The following is a 25342-nucleotide window of genomic DNA, read 5'->3' as shown; positions in this document are numbered from 1 at the left end:
ACGAGTGTGCTAAAGAAACCCATCCTAAAAGAAGTCAGCTTACAACACCCGCCACAATGAGTTTTGACATATATTTGGACACCCTGGAGCCCTAAAAAGGAACCATGATGTTTGTGAACGGGGGGGGGGGAGTTCTCCAAAGCACATTAGACCGTAAATGTCACTCCTGATGATGTACGGAAGTCTCTGCGGTCGGCGTATGAAGAGGCCACTGGGCGAATTTTGGAAACCACGCCGTCCGTTCCGATGGCCGTCCCGGTCATGGATTTTTTTTTCAGCCGAGTTAAAGGATAATTGTAGAAGTGTTAGGGAAGTTGGAATGAATAGCTTTGACTCGTTTCCAATATTTGATGATTTTGCACATCACGATTTTCTCGGACTCATTCATCTCCAATGTCCGAGCGACTGCTTTGGCGCAAAGAAAAGTTGAGTTGGCTTTATCTTTCAGTGGCAACTCGAGTCAGAATCCGAGCTGCTCGTTATCTTGGTTTTTGTGGCATCTTTTTACATTCTTTATGACAAATACCACGGAGCGAACGAGCGAGCACGGAAAGCGCCGAGATTCTGGACCAGTCCAATGATGCTCATGATCGTCATGATATGGAATGATAAACTTTTTTCGCTTTCGAGCGATGGCTCTTTATCTCTTACATGATGGAGGAGCAGCTCCCGTTTCGCTTTGGCACATTCGAACCCCCAGAGAATAAACGAAAGAAAAGACCCCCCAACGAGGTATTTATAGAGGGATGGGGGTTGGTAGCATTGGCCGTAGTCTCCTCCAGATCCTGGCACTTTGATGCTTAGTATCATTGTCCCGATCGATGTAAAGCCATCCTCTTTAGGAAATTAGTCTCGTTCAGTAAACGATAGGGATATGACCAATAGGAAATGAAAGTACCGCATATCAACGCAAGCACGGTTTGAGACTCCTTGACCAATCAAATTGTCATTGTTTACGGGTCTTGCTCTGTTAGGCAATGACACAACTAAGTAGATGATCGATGAACGCCATTGGTGACATCTTGAGCTAATGTGTTGGTTGAGTTGATCATTCTTAGTAAGCACTTCCCTAAAGGTCATCCGGAAAAATATGCTTCAAAGATGAATCCATGGGGTTTTTCGATATTGAATCGTCAATGGTAATTTAAGTTATCCTTGAGTGATATAATTGAACAGATACACGATCTAAGATCCAATAGGATCGAGAAGGTTTGTACCTTAGTCTCCTATTTCAAATCAAGAGACAGATAGATGAGGCAACAACGATCTCAAAGATTGAGCTGACAAAGTGGTGACTCACTCCACCCGGCAAAGGAGATCTCCCTCTCCAATATATTTATCATCAACAACGAAGAATAGCAAATGATGGTTAAGGGCGACTGAACGAAAGAATGTGCTTTGTATTCCTTGACCACCCGCTCCAATTTTGTATTCCTAGTCTTCATCGTTTGAATTGGTGCCAATCCCATTTGGATCCTCCTCTAATCCCCTTCCATTTCCTTATTTCCTTGCTGTCTCTCTCACTTTCTTCATCCTGACCATTGGCAATTTGGGTGTCTTGAACACGCAATTTTCACGTGCCTTGTTCCTAAATGGGGAGCACACTCAAGGAACGAGAGGATGGTCCAACGTGAACGAATCTCTTAACGTGTGATCTTCAGTTTCAGCAGCATTCAACGAATGGGCTTTAACTTCAAAACAAGTGCAATGTGTAAGTAAAGCCCCCGAACCATCGGAGTGTGATAAAGAGATCCCGTTTGATGGATGTCATTGACCCTCTTCGTCGGTTCCAATTTCGGGAGAGCCAGAGTCCCGAATCCAACCATTTGAACGGAGAGTCATTGCTTTTCAAGAGGCTACTAGTTCTAAACCCTTGGAATTGCGCAAACAAAGAGATATGGAGAGAAAGTTCACAAAAAGTTATGAATATTTGAGTGGAACATAGTGGAACAGAGAGACAGCTTATTTGGGAACACAAACAGTAAAAGTTCTCTTTCCCTTCCTTTTTTCTGTTGAGGGTGGATCTCATGTTGAACAGTAAAGGCCCTTGAAATGGAATATTGGGGGTGGAAGAAGTGGAATGTTCCTCGTTCCAAGTGGGTAATGGTACCTTTAGTAGAAATAAAGGAGGTTTGGTAGCAACATCTGTGAGCAATATTAGGATCATCCCCATTCGGGGGTAATTCATGAATACCCGAGTTTATTCGCCATTTGGCAGAAATACATTGGATATTGATGTCTTTTTATCGAACAAGCTTTGCCCGTGGATAAATGCGCTCGTTGGCGCTTGAACTCGAAACGAGTGATTTCTATTCGCTCTTGATTGATTTCGAGATCCCTTGAGCTTTTTTCCTCCACTGAAGATGGGGAAGTGCCAATTTGGACCCCGAAAAAAGGAGAGCCCTTCCTTTTCATTCCTTTGTAGCCATGTAACTTGATCCATGCCTTCAAGAGTGCTTTTTTTTACTTTTGAAATACAGTCCGCTGTTCAAGCTCATCCAAAAGGTCCCTATTTGCTTTCGGCTCTCATATTTTTAAGCCAGCATAGATCTGAAGATTGAATTACTCGTTTTGCACTTGGAACACAAATTCTAACGACCCTTTCTCGAATAGATTTCGATTTATGGTAAGTCATTGATTGATACAAAATTTTGGTAGTTATAAAGAAAATTCACCTTATCTAAACTCCTCTTCAAATCTATGGCTCCCCGAATTGAGTGGCAAAAAAGGGAAAATGCTGGAAAATCTTTGTAAATGTCACTCAAATGACTAAGAGCAGAAAGTAGTGAGAGAAAAAAAAAGGCATCTTACTGCAAGACCTTCGAAAAGAAATCAAGTTCAATTGATAAATTGAGGAACTAGACGACGACTTGCACTTCAAATGAGAGATAACCCCATGTAACTCAAAATGGCCTTGAGCAAACCTCGGAATCTTTGCTAACCAAACACTGAAGAGTAACCGAGGCATTTCGAGAGGCTGGCTGATCCTCAACAAGAGTCTGAGGTTCCCTTGAGGCGTTGAGGCAGACAACGCTCCCGACCTTCGTGGTCCTCTCAGTGCCCGCCAACTCTGGGATTGGAACAGTTACCCAAGAAATTGGGCGTATTTCCCTGCCACAACACCCTCAATGTGCCTAGTGTGTAGCTGGAAGGGTCGTAACCACCGACTGGAATGGATCCAGGAAGTCCATGAATATTTAATATTTCAATCTGGTTCGCCTGGGCCTCGCGAGACGAAAAGAAGTGAGGAGAATCTCCTGTAATCCATTAATGAATTAGCTCTCGTCCTCCGAAGTTGTTGCTGTTGTTCAGGCAGAGCTTTCACTTCATGGGAACGGGATGGGTTGGCTGAGGGAGTGGAACTTTTTTCCTTTGACAAGGGTGTCAAGATCCTTTCATAACGTTCGAAGCTTTTTTTAAGTTGCTCAGGTATCGCACCTTTTCTTGATACAGATTCGCGATTTGAAACAGTGTCAAAATCCATCATATGGTTTTGAGAGTGGTGAATATTAACAAGGTGGACAAAGTTTTTCAGCCGGCGATCCTAGCTCGTGTGAAATCAATGCTTAGAAAATGATAATTGTAATTAAAAATGCTAGAATAATGCTACTTTTTTTTCAGAAAAGCAAAGGCTTCAGGTTTTAGAATTAGTTAATATTTGTCACTTTTTCTAGGGTTTTGTTCAGTATTTGAAATGCTACATTTTTTGGAGGGGAAGGGGGGGGAGGGGAAATGCAAAGTAAGAAGATAAAAATAGGAGTACATAAATATTAATAGTCAAAACAATAAAAAGGATACACATGGTGCATTTGTGCAATTGATGTTTTCACCAAAAAACGGTCACCTCAGATTGAGCCGTAGGGATATGAAGGGCAGGATGAAAATGTGACAACTTTTATTTGAGCATGAAGTTTATTTCTCCCGAATTCAAAACAATTTTTAACCACAATAAACACTTTTAACTTTCAGACAATGGGCCAGTGTAGTTTGAGAAATGTTCTTTTTGTTAGAAATTAAATCATTGAAATAAACCCTTCCGGTTTTTTGTCGCTTGATTTGCACTTTAACGTCATGCTTCAAATGTTGACAAGAGCAAGAACTGCAGTAAATATATTTATTTTTATAGCACAACAATTGTCGATGTTTTCCATTTTTGAATACTTTTGGATCTTTTTGAAACAAATATTTAAGTTGTTGGTTTTTTGGTTTCTTTGCATTTGGGTGCTTGAGTTGGAGGGATGAGCCTCGCCCGGCAAGGGAAACAAGCCATCACATCGTCCTTATACTTTTTTCCAATAGGCAGTGTCGTGTTGCATCAGTTTGGTTCTCCATCTGTGGGCAGGGTTGGTGTCTAAAAGTTTCCTTGAGAAAGGTCAGGGAGGAGATTCGAACCGGGGACCTCTCACGTATTAGATCTACATGCACGGACCATTTCAGTCAATAACTTGATTCATTAGGCAACAAATAACAGTAAACAATCTTTGCATATGCCGAAAGTTCGGGTACCTACATTAATTTAGCTAAAACTCCTTATAGAATGAGATGTTACGATAATAACCAATAAGAAATTAAATGTGCTGAATTAAAGACAGTACACGGTGTTGTGTGAGTGAGTATAATTTCATATACCACCAATCAATAATTTTACTCGCTTTACGTAAAATAGGCATTTCAATGGAAAATCACTATATGATTACAGTGTAGTAATTACACGGAATGGCAAATGAAAAAATAATGTTATGCATCGCCAAGGCTGATTCCGTTGCGCCTTTTTTGAGCATTTTTTCAGCACAGCAATGCCAGAATAATGCCAAGTTCAAGACAAGATTTCACGATCCCAGAAACATGCAAAAAAATGCGAGTTTGATGCTAATCAAAATACTTTGATGCGGGCCGCCGCCTTGAAATTATGCTAATTTTCAAAAACTAGCATCGAAAAATGCTTCCTGACCACCCAGAATATTACTCATAAATTAGGATCGTTTGTGATTTTGGTCAAAATAGTTTTTAAGTTATAAAAATTAGCCTAAATAAGTTCCGAATAAGAGATAAAAAAGTGCAAACATGTTTTTAATCTGTTTGGTTCATGAAATACTATGGTGGATTTTAAGGCAAAAAATTGCTTGATTCTTGTTTTCACGATCTTCTTGCTCTTTGAGCTCAGAAATAGAGTCAGAATAATATTCAGTGAAAATCAAAACTCAGAGATATGGTCAGAGATTGGTAACCCTCTGACTTTTGGTCATCTGAAAACTGACTTTGTAATCCCAGGTCCCTGCCTTCAGCCTGGTCTGTTCTAAAGGGATTCTCAGTTCTTGCAAGAAGGCCCATTTCACTTGGCCTTTTGCCGGTCTGCAGCAGGTCCTAAGTTTTAATTCTGACATCAAGGCTGTGCTCACTTGCATTTTCGAATATTGTTTTGGTGGCAAACGATGGAAGGGTTACTAATCGTCTTTAGGCTATAATTAAATCATTTGCAGAATAGCATTACTGTACGTGTTCAATAGTTCCTCATAATGAAAGCGTTGGGTTAAATGTCAAACAAACCTTTGAGCGGGGACAAACATTGTCAGACATGGACAAAGTAGCCCTGAATTTATTTCCACCCACCTTGTATTTCTCCTAGATTTCCCCTAAACATGACCGAAACCCTACAGTTTCCCCGAAAAACCTCGGTTTGTGGTTATTTTATGGTTAGAATTCTTGCAAAGGTTTATTTCAGTTCAATTCATATTACAGCTGACTCATCTACTATTTAGAGTTCACGGATCTGATTAACCGTGGAATGAAAGGTTGAGCGGAAATTTTGGTCAAGAACTTCTCCAAGACTGACTTAATGCCTGCCAATGAATCAACATGTACGCGTATGAATTCCTTACATACATTTGTGGGGAACAAATTGAACAATAAAGGAGCCCGTAAATGAAGAGAAGGCCTTTTTTTGTTTTGACTGACTTGAATTGTTGCTAGGAAAACGCACATTAAGCCTCTGCGGTCGCAATATTTTACCTTAAAATCTGGTTAAAGACAAGGCTCACGGATTCTTTCGAAGACACGCAGTATAGCAAAATCTACCTTTTATACTTCTTTAAATACTGTTATCCCAACCTTTCCAGTTTGTCCCAATATGAGAGCCCTCTCATTCACACATTGTTCCTGTCTGTCTTATTTGGCAAAAAACTTATATATTGAGGGTTTTTCTGAAATCATAGAGTGAATGCCCAAATTTGAAACATAAAAAGTCATCGCACTGAGAAAACGTAAGAAAAGCTCCCACAGTAACCGAATTTGAGATAAAAATCCGAGGTCAAGATTTTTTGCGAACAATTTGGTATCAGATCATTCCTGCATCATTTGGATCACAGCTTTTTATTAAAAAAATGGATAATTTCAAGAGCTTTTTGTTTGACAGATGTGGAGGAACAGAATCATCTTTAAAGTTTTATCATCAGTTTTAAATCAGACAAAAAAGATTTCATGCAGTCAATTTACTTTCCTATTTCGTATTGAAGTATGCTTATCTTTGCGTTGGCAAAAAATCTTCACTTTTTTCGAAAAAATATTTCTTACTTTTTCCTTATTTTTGGTCTTCGAAACCACATTTTCTTAAAAAACGAGAGAAGTGAATTCCTTTTGCGGTGGATGAAAATTGTTGCTTATTAATTTCTAAAGTGATGGGCGTTTTCAGTTAAACTTGATAAATTTCTTGTTCATCCGATCCGTTTTCTCTCACTATTGGGCTTACTGTACATGAGGGCGGGCCTAAATTTTTTATTCATGAACAATTGGTGTTTAACATTTTCATTGCAGCAATCAATTTAATGAGCGGGAAGGTCCAAGCTAACAATGATACAGACTCTCCCCAAATATTGGAAAGCTATTCGAGCACAGGTCGACAATTATTCGGCCATAAGTTTCTGCAACTGCCAAAACCAACAGGTGACCTACCCTTTAGTATAGAGATTATGTGAATCTGATTTATGCCTTCGTTCTTGCATTTAAAGGAGTCAACAAAGTTATGGGCCATTGTGTGGGCCAATCGAAGATTTACGGGCTGGCCCGTAAAGTTTGCCATCCTTGTGATGTCTAAACATCGGTCGAATCCTTATGGATATAAATTTTATTTTCTCTTGTAAGTATGTGAGTCACGTCACATCACTTGAAGTACTTTTGCTGCTTTCCAATGCCCGAACAGACCGAAAACATAAATCGATCACGCGTCATTTGGCTTTGGCTAACCGAACCTAACCTAACAACCCAACCATTCATGAAACCAAAGCATCTTTTTTACATTACTTCTCCTCCACATGCTTGGTCATGAACATCACTGAAAGATCTGAGCGGTTCTTTTTTCATTTCTATTTGAAAATCGCCACAAAACTGAACTACATTTCCAACACGTTACAGCTGACTCCCCTTTATAGCAGTGGGATGTACGATATTGTCCCTTACTCTCCCCCCTGTCCAAAAACTAAACAATAACAAGTGGGATTTTACACAAGAGAGTCTTTGTTGGGAGTTTTTATAATGCATTGTAAGTGTGTACATTTCGGGGACCTTTTCCATATTTTACCTCTTTCTCAATTTCAAAGACGATAATTTCTAGAAAAAAGGACAAGGGTAGTTAGGTCTTGAAATTATTTTCTTTGTAAGTCATAAGGGGTCGGAAAGATACAATTTTTAAGGTTATATTAAGTTTTCAACTATTTTGGTCATTTTTGGGCAAAAAACCTATTTCATGAATTTTGACCATAAAATAACCTAAAACCGAGATTTTTTGTGCAAGTTGAAGAGTTTTGGTCATTTTTAGGGGATATTTAGGAGAAATACCTGATAGGTGTAACAAAATTTGGGGCAATGTTTGTCCCCGCTCAAAGATTTGTTTGACATTAAACCTGAGTTGAGCACATAAAGTAGGGTCAAAATGCCATGATCTAATTTTACCCTTAGGAAGAGTGGTAACCCTCCCATCGTTTGCCTCCAAAGCAATGTTCTAAAATGCAAGTGAGAGCAATTCTGGTGGCAGAACCAAAACTAAGGGCCTGCTGAGGACAGGTAAGAGGCCCAAAGAAATGGGTGAGCATTTCGGTGTCCATCCTAAAACCGTAGGTAAGAGAAGAACTTCATTCAAGATCAGCAAATCCATTTACAACAAATCCTGACCAAGTGCAAAGATCTGGGCTTGCACTGAATCCAAAGAGCGAGAAGATCGTGAATAATATTAAGCAAGCATTTTTTTCCCATAAATATCACATTAATACTTGAATATTCAAACAAATAAATACTATTTTCGCCTTTTGTAAAACTCATTTTTACGTTTTGAGAACTTTCTTTGACTGATTTTCGTAAATTAAAAAAACTATTTTGACCAAAATCACCAACTATTTTCCGACCCCTACTAATAATAACGCAAAACTTTGTCTGCAGTAAATACCAGTATTTAGTCTGTAAAACTAGCGTTCTAGAATTAAAGCACTCATTACGAGCTTAATAGGATACTATCGAAGCAAGTAGGTCATTTTGGGTGACCAATGCTCCACATACGTATTTCATTGATGTATTTACATTGATCTAAGAATATGATTTATAACATTCTTGAAATTTCCCCACTAGATAGCGCCCTACTAAGAATGAACAATGGCAAAAATAGAGCACAATAGGGTTTTTTCCATATCGATTTCGATTCGACGTGAGCCTGGCAATAAGAGCCATTGTTTTTCAACGTATAACAGCCCAAACAAAACGGGAAGAACCACGGTAGATTGCTAAATAAACTACTCATGACATGCCATGAAAGCGATTTTCAGGTCACGAATTGTCCATAAGATTTTCGTGCAATTAGCAAAACACAACACAAATGAATTATAATTCAATAAAGAGGAATCAGCCCAATCGGCCCTTTATTTGGTAGAGGCTGACTCAGAAAGCGCCCTCTGAAGTGCATATCATGAACTGTATTGCGTTCAGCGTGAGTGGGCTAAGGTCTACTGTAATGAGGTTTTGGATTCTCAAAGTTGTTTAGGTAACCTTGTTTAGGTAAAAATTGAGGTCACAAGTTTTGCCCAAACGGTAAAGCTTCTGATTTTTCGGCGATAGGTTACATCAGATAAAGAAAAATCATAATGACATGCTTGATTGCGGATGAGGCACTTTGGGGTTTTGCATGCACCAGGTAGTAAACTAATCCTAGGTTATAGAAATGTGTAGCTTTGTGGAAAAGAGGGATCTGCTGGAATTGTTTCAAGATACTAGAATGAAAAATGTTGAAAAAGATACAGAGTTCTCATTCAAGTATGTGTGACACCCTAGTGATAAACTTTTATGCAAGAAAGGCGACGTTACCAGTGACATAGACAACTTCGGCTTTATATTGCGTGAACTTGATCTTGTGTTGCTTAGAATTTACGTGTTCGGTTGCCATTCCTTTCTTTCACTGTAATTCGCCGTAATTCCTCTATAACCCTTATTAAAAGCTTTCCTGTTTTAGCCTCCCAGACACAACTACTGGGAAAGTTTCCGCACACTCATCAGTTGTGTAATATCGTATTATTCCGATATTATTACCTGAAACATACATCTTTGAAAAGCAAAAATAGTCCAATTTTTGTTTTGGTTTTACTTTGCAATTGCTCTTGAGGTAACTGAAGTTCCTTATTGATATCAGACTGTAATTGTTAAAATGTTGATGAGCCTTGGCGTTGAAAGTTTAATAATGCTAATAGCATTACAATATTCCAACCACACATTTTTATGTAAATAAGTGTCAACTCTACCCAATTCAAAGCCTCATCCACTAATTTGATACACAAGCCTCATTTGACACGCCTGCCGTGTAAGCAAGATAGATTTGGTCTATTCAGTAGGTTCCCAACATTTAACCCATACGTTTGACAATGTCTGCTAAGCATATCAAGACATTTTTGACAATGCTCCTCACAGTTATCTTTCTGTTCCAATGTAAAAATGTCGTCGTGAAGTTTCAAACGCGGAAACGAGAATTGTCGGTTGAGCAAACCACAGTGGCTGACCTGAAATTTCCAAGTGTGACCATTTGTCCCGAATTTTCCTCGCCACCCTCAACTTGGTCGCCGGAGCAGATTAATGTGGGATCCAAACTGGAACATTGGATCGACAGATACATTGAATTAGGCGACAAATCAATTGAAGGGGCTCTTACATTTCAAACCATGATTGACCTTATGCCTCGCACACACTTTGTGATGGACAGANGTGAAGTTTCAAACGCGGAAACGAGAATTGTCGGTTGAGCAAACAACAGTGGCTGACCTAAAATTTCCAAGTGTGACCATTTGTCCCGAATTTTCCTCGCCACCCTCAACTTGGTCGCAGGAGCAGATTAATGTGGGATCCAAACTGGAACATTGGATCGACAGATACATCGAATCAGGCGACGAATCAATTGAAGGGGCTCTTACATTTCAAACCATGATTGACCTTATGCCTCGCACACACTTTGTGATGGACGTTAAGGATCCATTTTTTGGGTTCGTACAAAAGGTTTCTCACACGTTTTGTGAGCACCTTCAAGCCCTCAATAATCCTATCCAGTTGGAGCAATGCAGTCCTCCTCTCTTCTTGATCAGGCTACTTCATTTTTCAATTTGAGTCCCTGTAATTTTTACAGGGAATATTGAAATGTTATTAACACATTACAGGTGGGATTTAGGCAAATTTGTAATTATTATACCAAATCAATCCTAGGTATACCCGGGAAGGCCGGTTTGTTAACTTATATAGTTTGTCGACTAAATGTCATATAATGCTCAAGCGTTAAAGATAACACAATTATAACCTTTCCCATTGATAGCACAGGGGATGACAATTAGAAAAACCCCGCCTCTCCTGCTCAAGAAAAAGTGGAAAAAAACATTAATAGCTATTATCGTTTAATGCAAAAGTACACCGTTTTGCAGTTATTTGGAAAGCAAACGAATCTTTATTTCATCAATTCATTGAGTTATGACAAGGGCAGCGAGAACAAAGCTGTACTAATTTGAATGCACATTGGCACTTGATTTTTTAGGCACAGTTTTAAGATTTTGATGTTAACCATCCCGGTTACGCATAAAAATGGGGTTTCAAAAATTAAGTCCAGTCTTAAAATATGCTTCAGCGTCTGAAAGCGCTATTAGGAGAATAATGGTGGAGAGGGCGAAGGCAGCTTGTAATTGAAAAAGAAATAATAGTCGTATAATAGTTAAGTTTCCTCTGGGAGAATGAAGTGATCGAGCCTTTTTCGATAAAGCGCCATCTAGATTATTGAAGCTCGTTTTTTACCCTAATTAGCAATGGTGCGATTGATATGAGGGATCCAAACAACTTTCAACCTCAGGAATACAACAAGATTTGGACTTCATACATCACACCGAGCAAACAATTTTCTTGGCTAACCATAACACAATGTCTCACTTACACCTCTCCAAATTTCACCGAACCTGGGCATAAGGTTAAAAACTGAAAAGAAGGGCCATTTTTTTGGTCTATTGATAACCTCAGCATGTCTCTACTTTAGCTCCAATTTATCCTTCAAGGGGATAAAACGTCATGGTTCCAAGTTTTTCTTCATGAAAGGGAATCGTTTTTCCCTTCAAACAACAAATTGTATGGATCTGAATTATTTCCGATTCAAGTCGAGAGTAAGTTTGGTCCCAGTTTATCGGACTCTCACATCAGCAGATTATACTTGCTGACCGGCAATAATACATTTTTTCCAAATGGAACTTTCATATTGTTATCATTCCAAATATATATCTCATAAGGTGATCGTTCCGTGGAGTATGACTTAGTAGCGAGGCGACGAATTGCCATGAATGCGGATCCCGTTCCCTGTCATGAGATCGAGCCCTATCCCTTGTTCCACGAGTGTCTCGACGATTATGTGGAACGGACCATAGGATGCGCCCTCCCTTGGCGCAATGGTTCCAATCCCAAATTTGCCATTTGCCAAACTTCCGGTCAGTTTCTCGAATATTGGACCATGGTGGATCACTTAATTGATTGGGGAGAATCTTATTTGTACCAAATTACTGGATGCTATACCAAATGTCGAAGACACTACTTGAAAGTATCCAAGCACAATACGATTAAGGCCGGAAATGACGGCAAGAACGCAGTTTCTTTCATAACCTTCGTATATAAAGAGCCAGAATTGTCCATTGAAACTGAGAATCTCGCCTATGACAGCCTTGATCTGATTGGAGATATTGGAGGATATTTGGGTCTTCTGTTGGGAGTGTCAATCTTAACGGTTTGGGATTTATGTCACAACTTAGGCCTGGTCCTTGTGAAGAAGAAAAACAATACAACTTGGACAATCTAACGAGAACTTACTTGAGTAATTTTTCATTCTCCCTCTCAAGTTTTCTCATGTCATTGGAGGATAAAGAGGAATGCATGCAACAAGTGGAGTTGCAAGTGGGATGTTGTATTAATAGTTCTATAACAATCTGCAACAATTATCGGCGATGGTAAATGTGATCCCTTTAGTGTTTGTTGAATGACATGACCTATCTATCTTTACATTGATAAAATACATAATACAACGAATTATTTCTTCTTTCTTTCTTTTTTTGATTGGGTTCTCACGTGCCTTTCTAACCGCTACAGGGAATGTAATCCCCAGTACTATTAAAATGAAATGTTATAATTCGTCTATTCATTACCCTTCAATCTTTATATGATATTTGGTCTACCAACGAATTTGAGTTGGCTGACTGAGCTAATCTTTGAATCTGGAATGCTATCTAAAAATTTGTTCAAGTCTGACTTGAAAAATGCAACCGGACCAACAAGGCCTACGTATTCCCTACGAATATTAGAGGGAAGCAAATTAAACAATGAGAAAGAAGAGAAGTGGACTTCATTGTTCGAACTAGCCCGGATTCTCGAGGGCTTGAATTTAGTATTAGAGTTGCCGATCTGACTTGCCTTTGAATTTAATTCTTGATCTGGAGGTATGTTTAAGACATCTATAAGAATATCTGAGGGCAGCAAGTTAGACAATGAAGGAACTCAAGAAACAAAAAAGAGAGGGGGTCTTCACTGTTTTACCTAACCTTCATTCCAGTGACCTTGACCGTGCTCACAAAAAGCACATTTAGCCTCGGCAATCACTAGAATTGACCCCTAAACCCTGGGTTGGGACAAAGCTCATGGGTGCTTTTGAGCATTTCCAGTACCAAGTGCCTTCCGTTTCCTCTTTGAATGCCTTTGCTTTGAGAGTGCTAGGGCATGGCCGGGCAGCGTAGCTGAAAATTGGTGAAAGTTTATTTTTCCTATACTTCTTCATTATAAGAAGCATTGAAAAGAACGCAGAAAAGAGTGATATCTGGTTACTTGTGGTTTTCTACTCCAGTTTAATTGTTAACCATAAAGCAATGCTACTCTAGTCAGGTGAAAGCAGGGTCTCTTCAATCAGAACCTACACTCTAACAGCCTTTCAAATGTCACCCATTTGCTGTAATAACTGGTCTCACTGGCTTGGTCGCTATGCCTACTCTTGGCGGATGCTTTGTGTTACAAAGACTTATGTGAAGTCATTATACTGCACTTTTTCACTTCATTCCATAACTTCTTTCCGTCTTTTATAATATGATCATAATGACTCCAATTTGATGTCCTCTTGCAATTGCTTCCAATAGCCAACCGGAGCTATAACAAACACTAGTTGGCACGAGACGTGAGCGAGTGACACTTAGATATATGTGTACATGCCATGACAAAACACCATGCATGTTTAATTCCGATGATTACCCTAGGCCTGGGTAAGCTGAAAATATCTTCACTAGTTTGGTCCCAACGTCTCATGAGTACGGAAGGTCAACCATAATGGCTGACACACACTTCAAGCAGTTCTTCACCCTGGTTCTAGCCGTCTTGTTCCTGATTCAATGCTATTCAGTCTTCATGAAATTTTGTCAAGGTCACCGAACATTGTCCATCGAGCAAAAGGCTCTTCCTGATTTGAAATTCCCTAGCGTCACCATATGTCCCAAGATCTCTTCCAATCAGACTTTTTCACCCGAGCAAATCAGTCAAGCCATCCAATTCCAGCACTGGATCCATGACTTTGATTGTGAGAATGACACGGCCGATAATCAAAACTTGGATGCGACCTTTACCTTTCAAGCCATGCTTGAAAACATGCCCAGAACGGATTTTATATTAGAGGCGTATGATCCTTGCTATGAGTAAGTATGGAAAAGTTGGAATGTTTATTGTCAATAATCTTAACGTGCGTTTTTAACAGAAACGGAATCATCAATATGCGGGATGATCAACACTTTAGGGAGGAGGACTATAGCGAAATCTGGACCTCATATGTCACACCTAGTAAAGAGTTGTCCACAATGACCTTGACCAGGTGCTATACCTACAATTCCCCCATAAACACAAAATCTGGCCACGAGGTATGCGTATTATTACTATTTCTTGATTGTCTATGCCAGAATTGAACTTTTGTATTTCCAGCTGCATTTCACTTTAGAAGGAACCAACATTGAGTGGTTCCAAGTCTTTCTCCATGATAAGGAACAGTTTTTTATTTCCAACAATAAACTGTACGGATCCGAAACATTTGCTATACACTCCAAAAGTAAGATCTGCCTTTTCAAAATGACTGAAATTTAACACGAAAATGGAACCTTTCATATCAATTACGTCACTCAAAGTACGAAAGGTACCTGATGCTGCACTTTTTCAAAAGCATCCATGAGCTTTGTCCCAACCCAGAGTTTAGGGTCAATTGTAGTGACCGCAGAGGCTTAATGTGCGTTTTGAGAGCACCTTCAAGCCTTCGAGAATCCAGGCTAGTTCGAACAATGAAGTCCATATCTCTTCTTTCTCGGGCTCCTTCATTGTTTAATTTGCTGCCCTCTAATATTTGTAGGGAATACGTAGGCCTTGTTGATCCGGTTGCAACTTTCAAGTCTGACTTGGACAATTTTTTAGATAGCATTCCACATCAACCCTACATTCAAGGGCTAGCTCGGTCTGCCTACTCAAAATAGTGGGGAGGCCAAATATTGTATGAATTATAAGTTGCAAAAATTACACAAATTATGATCGTTCATTTTAATTGTACTAGAGATAACATTCCTTGTAGTGGTTAGTAAAGCCCCTGAAAATCCTAAACCAATTAAGCCCGCATAGTCAGTTTGTTCTCCAATCAGCCTTTTTGAACTTTTTTCTTATTAAATGTCTTCATCGACGAGAAATGTTTGTCTGTTTTAATTAAGAATCGATCCAATCTCTTCAGATAACCAATTCGGTGGAAATGATCTCCTTAAAAGTTGATTTTGTTGGAGTGGGCTTTTATAACTCATTAATGTAACTTCAGGGTGCCAGCGGAGACAATCTTGGGGCAAAACCGTGTCAACGGTTTCTTGGTATGGTTCTTGTGACCGTAAAAATGTCGATCTCTCTTGAGATGGTCCTTTTTTTGGAAAATTCTTAACTCGTTTTCCTTGATCTTGGCCCTATAAAATGAGAATGTTTCTTGGAAGCAAACATGTACACTATTATGATATTTTATTCTGACGTTAATGTGTCTTAATTACTCCATTAGGCGAGCTCTCCGTAGAGTACGAATTGGCGGTGAAGCGACGAATTGCCATGAATGCGGATCCCGTTCCTTGTCATGACAACAAGCCCTATCCCTTGTTCCACGATTGCCTCGACGATTATTTGGAACGGGCTACAGGATGTGCGCTTCCTTGGCGAACGGGTTCCAATACCGGACTTGCCACTTGCCAATCATCGATTCAGTTTCAAAAATATTGGGTTGAAGTCCAGGAACTGATCGAAGTTGGAGAATCCGTTTTGTACTCGAAAACGGGTTGTTACACCAAATGCCAACGGCATTATTATAAAGCTACCAAACATGAAGCGAGTAAGGTCGATGATGAACATGAAGAAGGGGAGTATCATGTCCACATGAGTCTTTCGTACAAAGAGCCGGAAATTGTGGTTGAGACCGAGAACCTCGCCTATGACCTCAACGATTTGATCGGGGATATCGGAGGATATTTGGGTCTGCTCCTCGGAGCCAGTGTTTTGACCATTTGGGACATTTGCAGCAAGTTTTTGTCCCTTATGTGTGGTAAAAAAGAAGGGGGAACATTAATCCAATATAAGAGAGATGGTAAATGAGTCAGATCATGAATTCAATATGTATTAGTATGTCCTCCATTTCTTATGGATTAAAACCTGGGTTCGAAACACCTTTGTACAAGTGAATAAATGCCTATAGGCCATTGAAAGTAACAACGACAATCATTGTTGCCAGTGCTTACTTACAAGGCCGTTCAGTACCACGTTAGATCGTAATGTTCCACAGCAATGGGAACAAGGTGGAACAAATCACATGGTCATAGTACGAATACGAGATTTCATATGGGTGTGAATGCGCAGTGTGACCTCTTCTTGATTCATTCCCACCTGAATGCCAGTGGTCCACATCTCATTGTCCGTCATCGTCTCGTAGATAATGCTCCTGTTCCAACTGTGTCTCTTGTCCACTAAAACCACCGCAGCGTTAAGGGACGACATGACCGATTTGCTTGTGGGCTCTTTGGAGATCTCCAAAAGATTGTTTATCCCAATCTCTGCCCCTGGCCTTGTTATCGGCTGATGATTGGCCTCGACTCGATTGTGTCCATTTAAGATGATCAGAGTGGCCTTGGCAGTGAATTGGCAGCAACATGGGAACATCTGGCCCAGAAGAAAAGCGTAAGCTCGTTTGTACTGCTGACATCGGGCAGCGTATATCAAGAAGTTCAAGCTGTATTGGAACCAGTAGAGACAAAAGAAGGTCAGGTGAAGTGCAGGCAGTTGTCCCGTTGGATCAATGATGTTCACAATGGCGATGGGCCCCACAAATATGATGTAACAGACGCAGATCGCAAAGAGGGTCCTGGTCATGCTACTCTCTCTTTTCATCACGAGCCGGCGGTTCTCTTCACTAAAAAAGAAAAATAGCTATTTCTTTTACGAGAGCTCATTTTTTTCCCGGATCAAATTGAGGACTGCCATGTTTTGTTTGATGTTCCAAAGAAGGATGTTCCTAGTTTGGCTTTTTACATTACTAGATGTAATCTAATTATTGTTTTTTTCTAACAATTTACATTTAAAGGTGCTCTAGAGTGGCAAAATCGAACAGATTGTGTAACCTAAACTCTTAAGATTTAAATTGTAAGATTTGCAAAAAAAAAAAAATATCACTCATCTAAATATGTCAGTACCTGAAAATTCCAGCAACGACAGAAAATTGCCCTATTAATTTTTTAAAATGCATTCTTAAAAAAGCCAAGAGTACCTCAGATGGAGGCAACTATGGGTTGGATTAATTTTGCATTTTGAGTTCTTTGCCAGTCTTCAAGGTAGTTCAAACACCCTCAAGTGTCAAAGTGTTGCAAGATTAAAAAACCAATAATACCTTTCCAAATGAAGATTTTACCTGCTTTGACGGAGGTATTTGGCCGAGTTTTTGGCATAGCACCAAATGACACTGTAGCTAATCAAGATGACGAAACAAGGAATGCCAAAAGCGATGGAATAGAAAACCAAATGGGGGTCCATCCGATTGGGTTGGACACGGAGAAAATCACACTTGCCAATCATGCAGTTGTATCCAAACTTGCCATAGATCTGTCCCAAAGACAAAACACACGGAACGTGGTTTTTACCCCTCAATTGCTGTACAAAAAGGAGAGATATTACCTCGGTGAGAACAATGCTCACCAATATTGCTGCATACACCCAAATGGCAAGGACAATCAGTTGGCCTTGCTTCCACGAAAAGCATCGTTGATTTCTGACCAAACCAATGCAACGAGACAATGCTATAATGGCCAGACTCATCCACTCAGCAAAAGCGTTCCAATACCGAAAGGCAGCAAAATAACGACAAGCTGTCCCACCGAAAGGCCATCGGCCACTCCAGTATTGAATGGAGTACAAGGGCAAATTGACCAAACAATACACAAAGTCTGCAAAGGCCAAGTTCATAATCAGAATCGTGGCCGTGTCCCGGCTTCGTTTGAACCCAAATCTGGAGGATAGGAGAGTCGTGCGTTGAGAACTTGGATTTCGTATTTTCATTTCTAAGATGGCACTTACTTGTTGTTATACACTGAGTAGGGAATGGCTAGGAGTGTGAGGAGGTTTCCACAACACCCAATGAGGGCGTTCCCAATGCAAATGACGGCGGCATAAAGACTCATAGCATGGTTCAAATGGTTGCAAGCCTCCATATTGAACAACTCATGTTCCCAATCCACACAAATGGAACTGTAATTGACAACAGTTTCGGAGGTACATGTTTGATTGGAGTCATTAATGTCCTGTAAAGTAAGTAAAGTGATATGACATTTCCAAAATCAAGGCACCTCAATCTTCGAACTTACCATGAAGTCAGGAGCCAAATTGAAAGAGAGGAGCGTGTTCCACATTATTATTTATGGAACTCAAGGATCCACATTTAACCAAAAAGTGACGAGGATGGGGAAGTTCGATTGATGAATGCAATCATAAAAACACCGAAATCATAAAAGAGACTGAGGTGATGAATACACTTCGAACAACTTGAGCACAGCTTATGAATTGCTCATCCTCCATGGCTCTGATCTGGCCGCCCCCCACAAGATATGTTTATTTTCATTTTCACTAAAATAATAGCGTTGTGGATGAATCACAATCAAATTCAATCTTGAACACCGAACTTCTACACAAGAATTGAATGGTGATGTGAAAAATGGTCAATTTTTACTTATAACGAGTGCTTCGAAAGCATTTCAATATTTACCGTATACCTCTAATGTTTGATTACCACGGTCTAAGAGGTGTTTATAGTACTTGTATCGGGATAACTTCGTGGATTATTTGTTGTTTGTTTGAGGGAGGTCGTCTTTGCTGATAACACTGATCTCGAATGGAATATGATCATTTTGAAGGCAATACGCAATACTGAATGGAACACAAATGCAATGTAGGTCGAAACTGAGGAACACCAAAGTTTCTGTGGCAAAAAAGTTCGAATCTAATCCAAAAGCAAGTTCTTTTTTGCATTCAGAGTTTTCACGTATAGACCCCAAGATTCTTGTTGAAAAATTGCAAAAGGATAGCAGTAAGGCAAGAACAAAATGATTTTGCCCATTATATCTTCAACAGACTGATGAAGAGTGTTGCTCTCACAATAGCCACCAAGAGCAAAGATATTTTTTAGGCTAACAAACTTGGGACGATAAATGATTACATTTGTTGTTTTCTTGTATTGAGTCCTTTAAATAGTAGCTCATTGATGACTTATCGCCATTTTTGGGGAGGTTACTGGGCTACTTTCCAAAACGGGGAAGGTGATAAAGAAGAAACCAAAAAATAACTCATGATATTAGACAAAAACCTTTCCTACGGTTTCGAATTTTTATTTGTAAAAATAGGAAACTGGGAAAGAACAAAAATGAGTCCAAAAACTACTTTTTTGGCTTTGAAGTAGTATTGATGTATGTTAGTGAGTGAAATTGTGGCAGTTTATAAAATTCAATCTGAGATGAAAAAAATCCTTTTGAGGATGAATGACTTTAATTCGATTAGTCAAGAGCTATAAAGCCCAAAAAGTTCAAGTGGCCTCCCGAAAATGGCCATACCGTCATCTTTTTTCCATCTTGAATGTCCCAATATGTAAAGCATAATTAGCTTGATGGCGATCAATTTGTAATTTAGAAAACTGCTACTGAGAGAAAATAAGTGAATACAACTTCGCCAATGAGCTGGTTAAATATGTTAGTTTCCGGTTTTAAATGAATTTCTAAGTACATTCTTCAACCGATTGCATGTAAGCCAGACCAGAACAGGTCACTAAATTCGGAATGAGATACTTTTACGTATAAATCCAACCAATTTAACACCTGGATCACAAATCGTTTGAAAAAAAATCCTTTCAACAACGGAATTTGAGCCCATGTCAATTCTTTTGCCAGCAGTCTTTAGATTACGTGGCGGCCATCTACTCCGCTACAGTTCATAAAGATCTTATAATTGAGTGTCGAACACTTGGGAACCTGGCGATTCCGGAGATAACGTACTGATACAAGTTTTTCTTCTCAGACAAGCATTTGCTAACCATCTTATCGTCCTTAACATGTCATCCCTTCAGAAATTATGACCGTCAATCACCTCTATCCACCGACTACCAAACAAATTCCACCAACAAAGGGAACAAAATGACCAAATTTCCATCACCTTCCTCTGTCCAATTGCGTTTGTATTGTTTCATATCTTTCAAAAGCATTGGTCCTACTATTCTAGTCAATGCCATCTGTGATATCATCTTATTGATTTTATATCTAAAGGCTTAATATTGTGTTTACCCGAATTTCTTATTTCATACTTTCTCACATATATCTTACATCGTTATTATCGCTATTTAGATTACTCTCGATACCCCTAACGTAATGGTCTCCCACCACGCCCTTAAGATCAAAATAGTGGTATATTCCTGTCGTAAGTATAAGTAAGAATGATATCCCTTCTAACAAGCCGATTCAAAGTTCAGATTCAGTTTCAAGGTCACTTCGCCTCTACTCGATATTCGGAACATGGACTATTTACCCGAATGCAACAATTTTACATGATACAGCTCTTGCTTCGTTTGCGCCATCGAGCATGGACTTTGAGGATAATCTCCTCTTGGATGCTGTCTGGATGAATGGAGGTGGTTCGGACCTCGTCCTCGGTTTTCTCATAGATGATCTCCCTCCGTCTCTTCTTGCCCATGACCACAAACGACGTACTTTTGGATGAAAAGACCGACTCGCCCAGGATCTGCCGAGGACCTTGGATGTTGTCCTTGCTAGAACTTGGATGGTCACAGCCCCTGGGTCTGGAGGTGACCACGTGTTTCTCTTTGTTTAGCACAAATACTGTGGAGTTTGAGTTCTTTTGAGACCAGAATGGGATGATCTTCCCGAGAAAGAAGAAGTAGGCCCGTCGGTATTGTTCACATCGGGCGGCGTAGATCAAGAAGTTCAGGCTGTATTGGAACCAATAGACGCAGAAGAACGCTAAATGGAGCTGTGGATTCTGAGCAGTGGGATCAATGATGTTCACAATGGCGATGGGTGCCACAAACACCAAGTAGCAGAGACAGATCAAAAACAGGGTACAGGTCATATTGTACTCTCGTTGGAGCACATTGCGGCGATTTTCCTCACTAGAATTGGAAATAGTGGTCCATTATGGAACATGGAACATTCAACATAACACGACTTACCTGGTCTTGCGTAGGTACTTTGCTGAGTTCTTGGCGTAACACCAAATGACGCAATAGCTAATCAGGATGACAAAGCAAGGGATGCCAAAACCAATGGCGTAGAAGAACACATGGGGTTCTATCGCCTCATCCACTTGACTGATGAAATCACATTTGCCCACCATACAGTTGTACCCAAATTTTCCGAAATGCTGGAATGAAACGAGAGGATTGCAAAAAAATATCGGCAAAAATGATCGGAATTATTTTTCCCCATCTTAATCAACCTCGGTGACCGCGGGTAAAATCATCAGGAAAGCGTAGAACCAAATGGCGATGATAATGACGAATCCTTGCTTCCATGAAAAGCATCTTTGGTTCCGGATCAAACCAACACAACGGCTCAAAGCAATAACGGCTAGGCTCATCCATTCGCCAAAAGCATTTACATATCGGAAAACGGCAAAAATCCGGCAAGCCATTCGGTCAAAAGGCCAACGACCGTTCCAATATTGAATCGTGTACAAAGGCAGATTGATCGAGCAATACATCAAGTCTGCGAAGGCCAAATTCACGATGAGAATCGTGGCACTGTCTCTGCTCCTTTTAAAACCAAATCTGAAAACAGGAGATTTATCATAATGAAAGTCTAACAATGGTAACCATACTATACATCGAAAAAAAGCTTGATCAGTTTCCTTCATTGGGAGAGGTATCAGGTTCGATTCACTTTCCCCGACCATTAAAAAGCTGATTCCAAACCCACAGACAATATAATTGATCTGTGAAAGTTTTAATCTAACTTAAAGGCCTAGATCGTCAAAAGTTAATTTCGACAATCGAAACGATTTTGGCGGTAAAGATCTAGTACACGTGTGCAGAACTATTAATTAAAGCAATTTCATGTCAATCTAGTCTTGACGAAATGACACTGAGCCATTCATAAGAAATTTTAACTTCAAAGTTCTTTGAGTGGGAAAGACACCGTTTGTGACGTTTGGAGCAAAGTTAGTTATATTGATAAAATGTAGCTTGTAGCAAAACACTAATTTGTATGATCGAATAAGTGATCGATCCAGAGTATTTTCTCTTGTGATATTCAGTTCAAGAGGAAAGGAAATGTTCGAAATTCCATTGCTCTAAGGTGTTGGGTTTCTTTCTCGGGTTTCTTTCCCGGAGAGAAAATCCGGTCCAAGAGGAATCCCAAACAAGATTGGAAAACATTGAATGCTTCCTGAATGCTTACTGGTTGTTGTAGATGGAGTATGGGATGGCAATGAGTGTCAGGAGATTTCCACAACACCCCATGACTCCATTGAGGACGCAAATGACCACGGCCACATGACTCAAGGCTGATCCAAAGTGATTGCAAGCCTTGATGGCAAAGTCTGCATGGTCCGGATCCAAGCAGATTTCACTATAGTTCATCATGGTTTCGACCGTGCAATTGCCATCGAAATGTCTCACCATCTGGAACATGGAACGAATCCGAGTTGAAACCGACCTTCATACGCACTCTCAAGTGGAACAATTGGAACAAGAAGACTTACCGTTGGATCTTCAATCGACATCGTGATTTGGATGAAATCCCTCCAACTTCTTCAAAGGGTGGAACACTAATGCCAATGTCGGAGAGTAGCTACGGAGGCTTCTCCGATCCAGGGTGTGTATGATGCCAGCATTGTCGTCAGAACGTCTAATTAAGGCCTCGCCATCCATGCCAGAAGCCCCTAATCGACTGAAGAAACATTTCGATCGACAGTTCAGCACGCTCAGCTCATTCGATACATGCACGTTCCAATACTGTATTTTGAGCATGTGTGGAGAAACTGTACCTAGGAGGCCTTAGGCGATCCCCATGAGGTTTTGTTTCCAAACCCACTGATAAAAACCTGTCGATCCTGTCGATAACACAAATCAAAGGGTGAGAAAGCTTTTCGATTGGTTGCTTTTCTCGCTTTGATTGTTGGTTTTAAACTGCTATGAAACGTTGAACAAACTTAGGGCCCTAAATTTCGGGGATGTACCCTTTAGTTCATCGTGTCTGCCGCCGGCAAAGTCAATGTTTGGTTTGCAGGACCCTGTGTTCCTTTGGCCTGCCTTCCAGTGGGGTTAATTGGTAATTTTACGGCTTATTGCGCGGTAACTTCAGTGGAAGGAGCTTATCTGAGACACAATTTATCGAGACTTCAGGATCAAATTCGCCATGCCGACAAATCTCTTCTTGGAAATGCCCAAATGCACTGAGATTGTCTTGCCTTGTATTATGAATAGAAGAACCTCAGGAGAGACAAGGGTACTTTGTTTATATTCAAATGCACTCACTACAAAAAATGTTATGTCGCAATAAAAGTACAAAGAAAGTGTTATAGCGTAACCTAATGGTGCTGGATTTAGCATATTTTGACTTTCGCAGAACTTTTCGAAAAAAAATATTTGTTCAAGAATTTGTACACGACGAAAGATTGTCTCCTTAGCAAGCACCAAAGGTGTACGGTCGGTGGAAACAAAAGATATTTTAGTGAGTTTCAACAGGCAACTGATTTTCCAGAGCCTGGGCCTTTTTTTCTTCAATTTGTATAATACACATGAAATCGAATTTGTCAAAGAAACATACGTATTATCTTAACATGTCCGAGAAATACTGTTGGTTGCTTCTTTAAGTTTAGTCCGAAGTACCAAAAAAGTGTAAGAGGTATCTCGTAAGCCGATCCAAAAACTCCCTAGAAGGGAAAATATGGCGTCAAATTTGACTTGATCTTCACTTGAGCTCCTATGAAGCTAATCCACATCTTCGATTCCCATCACGTTATCCGAAGTGAGTGCCGATTTCATGACTAGTTACCATTCATAGATGTGTCTTACCAACGTCTGTACGATCCATTATATAGTCGAAGATCTCAATGAATGAGAGTGTTACAGTGTGTTATTCTGCAGAACAGATCTGCAGAACAGTCAGTAGCACTATTTGCAATTTGATCCCTTGTTTGCAATAGAACTAGCTCGCTTCTAAACATGAGCGTTTTGAGAAGAGGCACTTCTGGGAAAGAGTGTTGATCCTTTCCAAGACAATGTACATGTTATAAGCAAGAGCTGTCGAGATTTTATCATACGTGGATTACTAAATACTAATTTGAGGAGGCACTAGAGACTAAATGATGGATTATTGAAATTGGTATGGGCAATTCAAGGAAGAATAACTACTTATGAAGAGTTCCTTCATGTACTGTGGAACAAGCTGGAAATTGTATTCTTCGGACAACTCTTTGAATGAACGTGTACTTATATGTATGTACATCTTCCAAATAGTTTACGGATTATGTTTCATATATGATCAGCAATAAATGGAGATAAAGTATGTTAATATTTCAGAATATGCAATTCTATACATGAAACTTCGTTAGAAGTGGAAAGATTTTGGTTACAGCATCCAATTGAAATTTTAATACCCCAAGGTTCTCTCATTACGCAGCCATCTGCATACCTGTCTTGGAATTTTGCGGATGTGAAATAACCCTTCATTGCAATCAGGATCAGAGTGATGGTATTATGGAGTACAACACATCTCTCCATCACTTCATTAAGACTATTTGCATACTCTTAGCACGAACAGGCCAACTCTTCAATGCAGTAATTTCCCCGAAAGACGGACTTTCTCCCCAGTTCAGACACTTCAGTGTTGATTGGCTTCGATTCCCTATAAACGAGAGACTAAGAATACCAACGTGTTTTTTTTCGCCTCATTTAGACTCTCATTACAACATGTTCTTTTTTAACAAGAGACTGATTAAGGTTAGGATTGTGTTCAGTGCCCAATTTACCCTTGCCCTCGATTGAATAATGACATTCAAGTTGTACAAATGTACATTCATAGAGTACGTAACTATAGGTATATGTAGCGCTCTGTTATTATCAGAGGATTTGTGCTCAAAAAGCAAAGGACCTCCCTCGTTGAAAGTGAGAACTGAGAACCGAGACCGAGAGCGTTGTTCGTTAATGCGCCATAACTCTCACCGTTTTTGCTCTGACATATCCCCAATGTTGTGACACATCGCTAATGACCTGTGACACTTA

The 25342-nt window shown here is 39.8% G+C and overlaps 4 protein-coding genes across 4 annotated transcripts; 2 read left to right on the top strand and 2 right to left on the bottom strand.

The window, feature by feature from the left end:
- The first annotated feature begins 10237 nt into the window (after positions 1-10237).
- On the top strand, positions 10238-12550 carry LOC131880620 (uncharacterized). Its single transcript, XM_059227296.1, has 4 exons — positions 10238-10505; positions 11308-11467; positions 11534-11657; positions 11781-12550. The coding sequence occupies exons 1-4, from the start codon at positions 10447-10449 to the stop codon at positions 12338-12340; spliced, it is 903 nt and encodes a 300-aa protein (XP_059083279.1). The 5' UTR covers positions 10238-10446; the 3' UTR covers positions 12341-12550.
- A 1233-nt stretch (positions 12551-13783) lies between these two features.
- Positions 13784-16267, top strand: LOC131880512 (uncharacterized). The gene is made up of 4 exons (XM_059227168.1): positions 13784-14210; positions 14270-14429; positions 14491-14614; positions 15587-16267. The coding sequence occupies exons 1-4, from the start codon at positions 13849-13851 to the stop codon at positions 16168-16170; spliced, it is 1230 nt and encodes a 409-aa protein (XP_059083151.1). The 5' UTR covers positions 13784-13848; the 3' UTR covers positions 16171-16267.
- On the bottom strand, positions 16168-19077 carry LOC131880511 (protein trapped in endoderm-1-like). Its single transcript, XM_059227167.1, has 5 exons — positions 18426-19077; positions 18139-18362; positions 17740-18070; positions 17477-17667; positions 16168-16981 (listed from the first exon to the last, which is right to left on the bottom strand). Exons 1-5 carry the CDS (start codon positions 18468-18470, stop codon positions 16381-16383), a joined length of 1392 nt encoding a protein of 463 aa, XP_059083150.1. The 5' UTR covers positions 18471-19077; the 3' UTR covers positions 16168-16380.
- Positions 19078-20052: 975 nt separating this feature from the next.
- Positions 20053-23224, bottom strand: LOC131880582 (protein trapped in endoderm-1-like). Its single transcript, XM_059227248.1, has 5 exons — positions 22819-23224; positions 22515-22738; positions 21556-21886; positions 21290-21480; positions 20053-21229 (listed from the first exon to the last, which is right to left on the bottom strand). The coding sequence occupies exons 1-5, from the start codon at positions 22837-22839 to the stop codon at positions 20644-20646; spliced, it is 1353 nt and encodes a 450-aa protein (XP_059083231.1). The 5' UTR covers positions 22840-23224; the 3' UTR covers positions 20053-20643.
- Positions 23225-25342: the final 2118 nt, after the last annotated feature.

This window comes from Tigriopus californicus, chromosome 5 (assembly GCF_007210705.1).
Source record: "Tigriopus californicus strain San Diego chromosome 5, Tcal_SD_v2.1, whole genome shotgun sequence".
NCBI classification, from domain to species: domain Eukaryota; kingdom Metazoa; phylum Arthropoda; class Copepoda; order Harpacticoida; family Harpacticidae; genus Tigriopus; species Tigriopus californicus.
This window is presented reverse-complemented; position numbering and strand designations above follow the sequence as displayed.

Bases quoted from the DNA above. Each gene is read 5' to 3' on its own strand.
- LOC131880620 (XM_059227296.1), top strand. From the start codon at position 10,447: ATGATTGACCTTATGCCTCGCACACACTTTGTGATGGACGTTAAGGAT. The intron at 10,506-11,307 runs GTTCGTACAAAA...TACCCTAATTAG, and splicing joins GTTAAGGATCCATTTTTTGG to CAATGGTGCGATTGATATGA. The intron at 11,468-11,533 runs GTTAAAAACTGA...TCTCTACTTTAG, and splicing joins TCACCGAACCTGGGCATAAG to CTCCAATTTATCCTTCAAGG.
- LOC131880512 (XM_059227168.1), top strand. From the start codon at position 13,849: ATGGCTGACACACACTTCAAGCAGTTCTTCACCCTGGTTCTAGCCGTC. The intron at 14,211-14,269 runs GTAAGTATGGAA...CGTTTTTAACAG, and splicing joins GCGTATGATCCTTGCTATGA to AAACGGAATCATCAATATGC. The intron at 14,430-14,490 runs GTATGCGTATTA...TTGTATTTCCAG, and splicing joins ACACAAAATCTGGCCACGAG to CTGCATTTCACTTTAGAAGG.
- LOC131880511 (XM_059227167.1), bottom strand. From the start codon at position 18,470: ATGTGGAACACGCTCCTCTCTTTCAATTTGGCTCCTGACTTCATG. The intron at 18,363-18,425 runs GTAAGTTCGAAG...CTTACTTTACAG, and splicing joins ATTTGGCTCCTGACTTCATG to GACATTAATGACTCCAATCA. The intron at 16,982-17,476 runs GTAAAATCTTCA...TTTCTTTTTTAG, and splicing joins AAATACCTCCGTCAAAGCAG to TGAAGAGAACCGCCGGCTCG.
- LOC131880582 (XM_059227248.1), bottom strand. From the start codon at position 22,839: ATGTCGATTGAAGATCCAACG. The intron at 21,887-22,514 runs GTAAGCATTCAG...TCCTGTTTTCAG, and splicing joins TACTCCATCTACAACAACCA to ATTTGGTTTTAAAAGGAGCA. The intron at 21,230-21,289 runs GTAAGTCGTGTT...TTCCAATTCTAG, and splicing joins AAGTACCTACGCAAGACCAG to TGAGGAAAATCGCCGCAATG.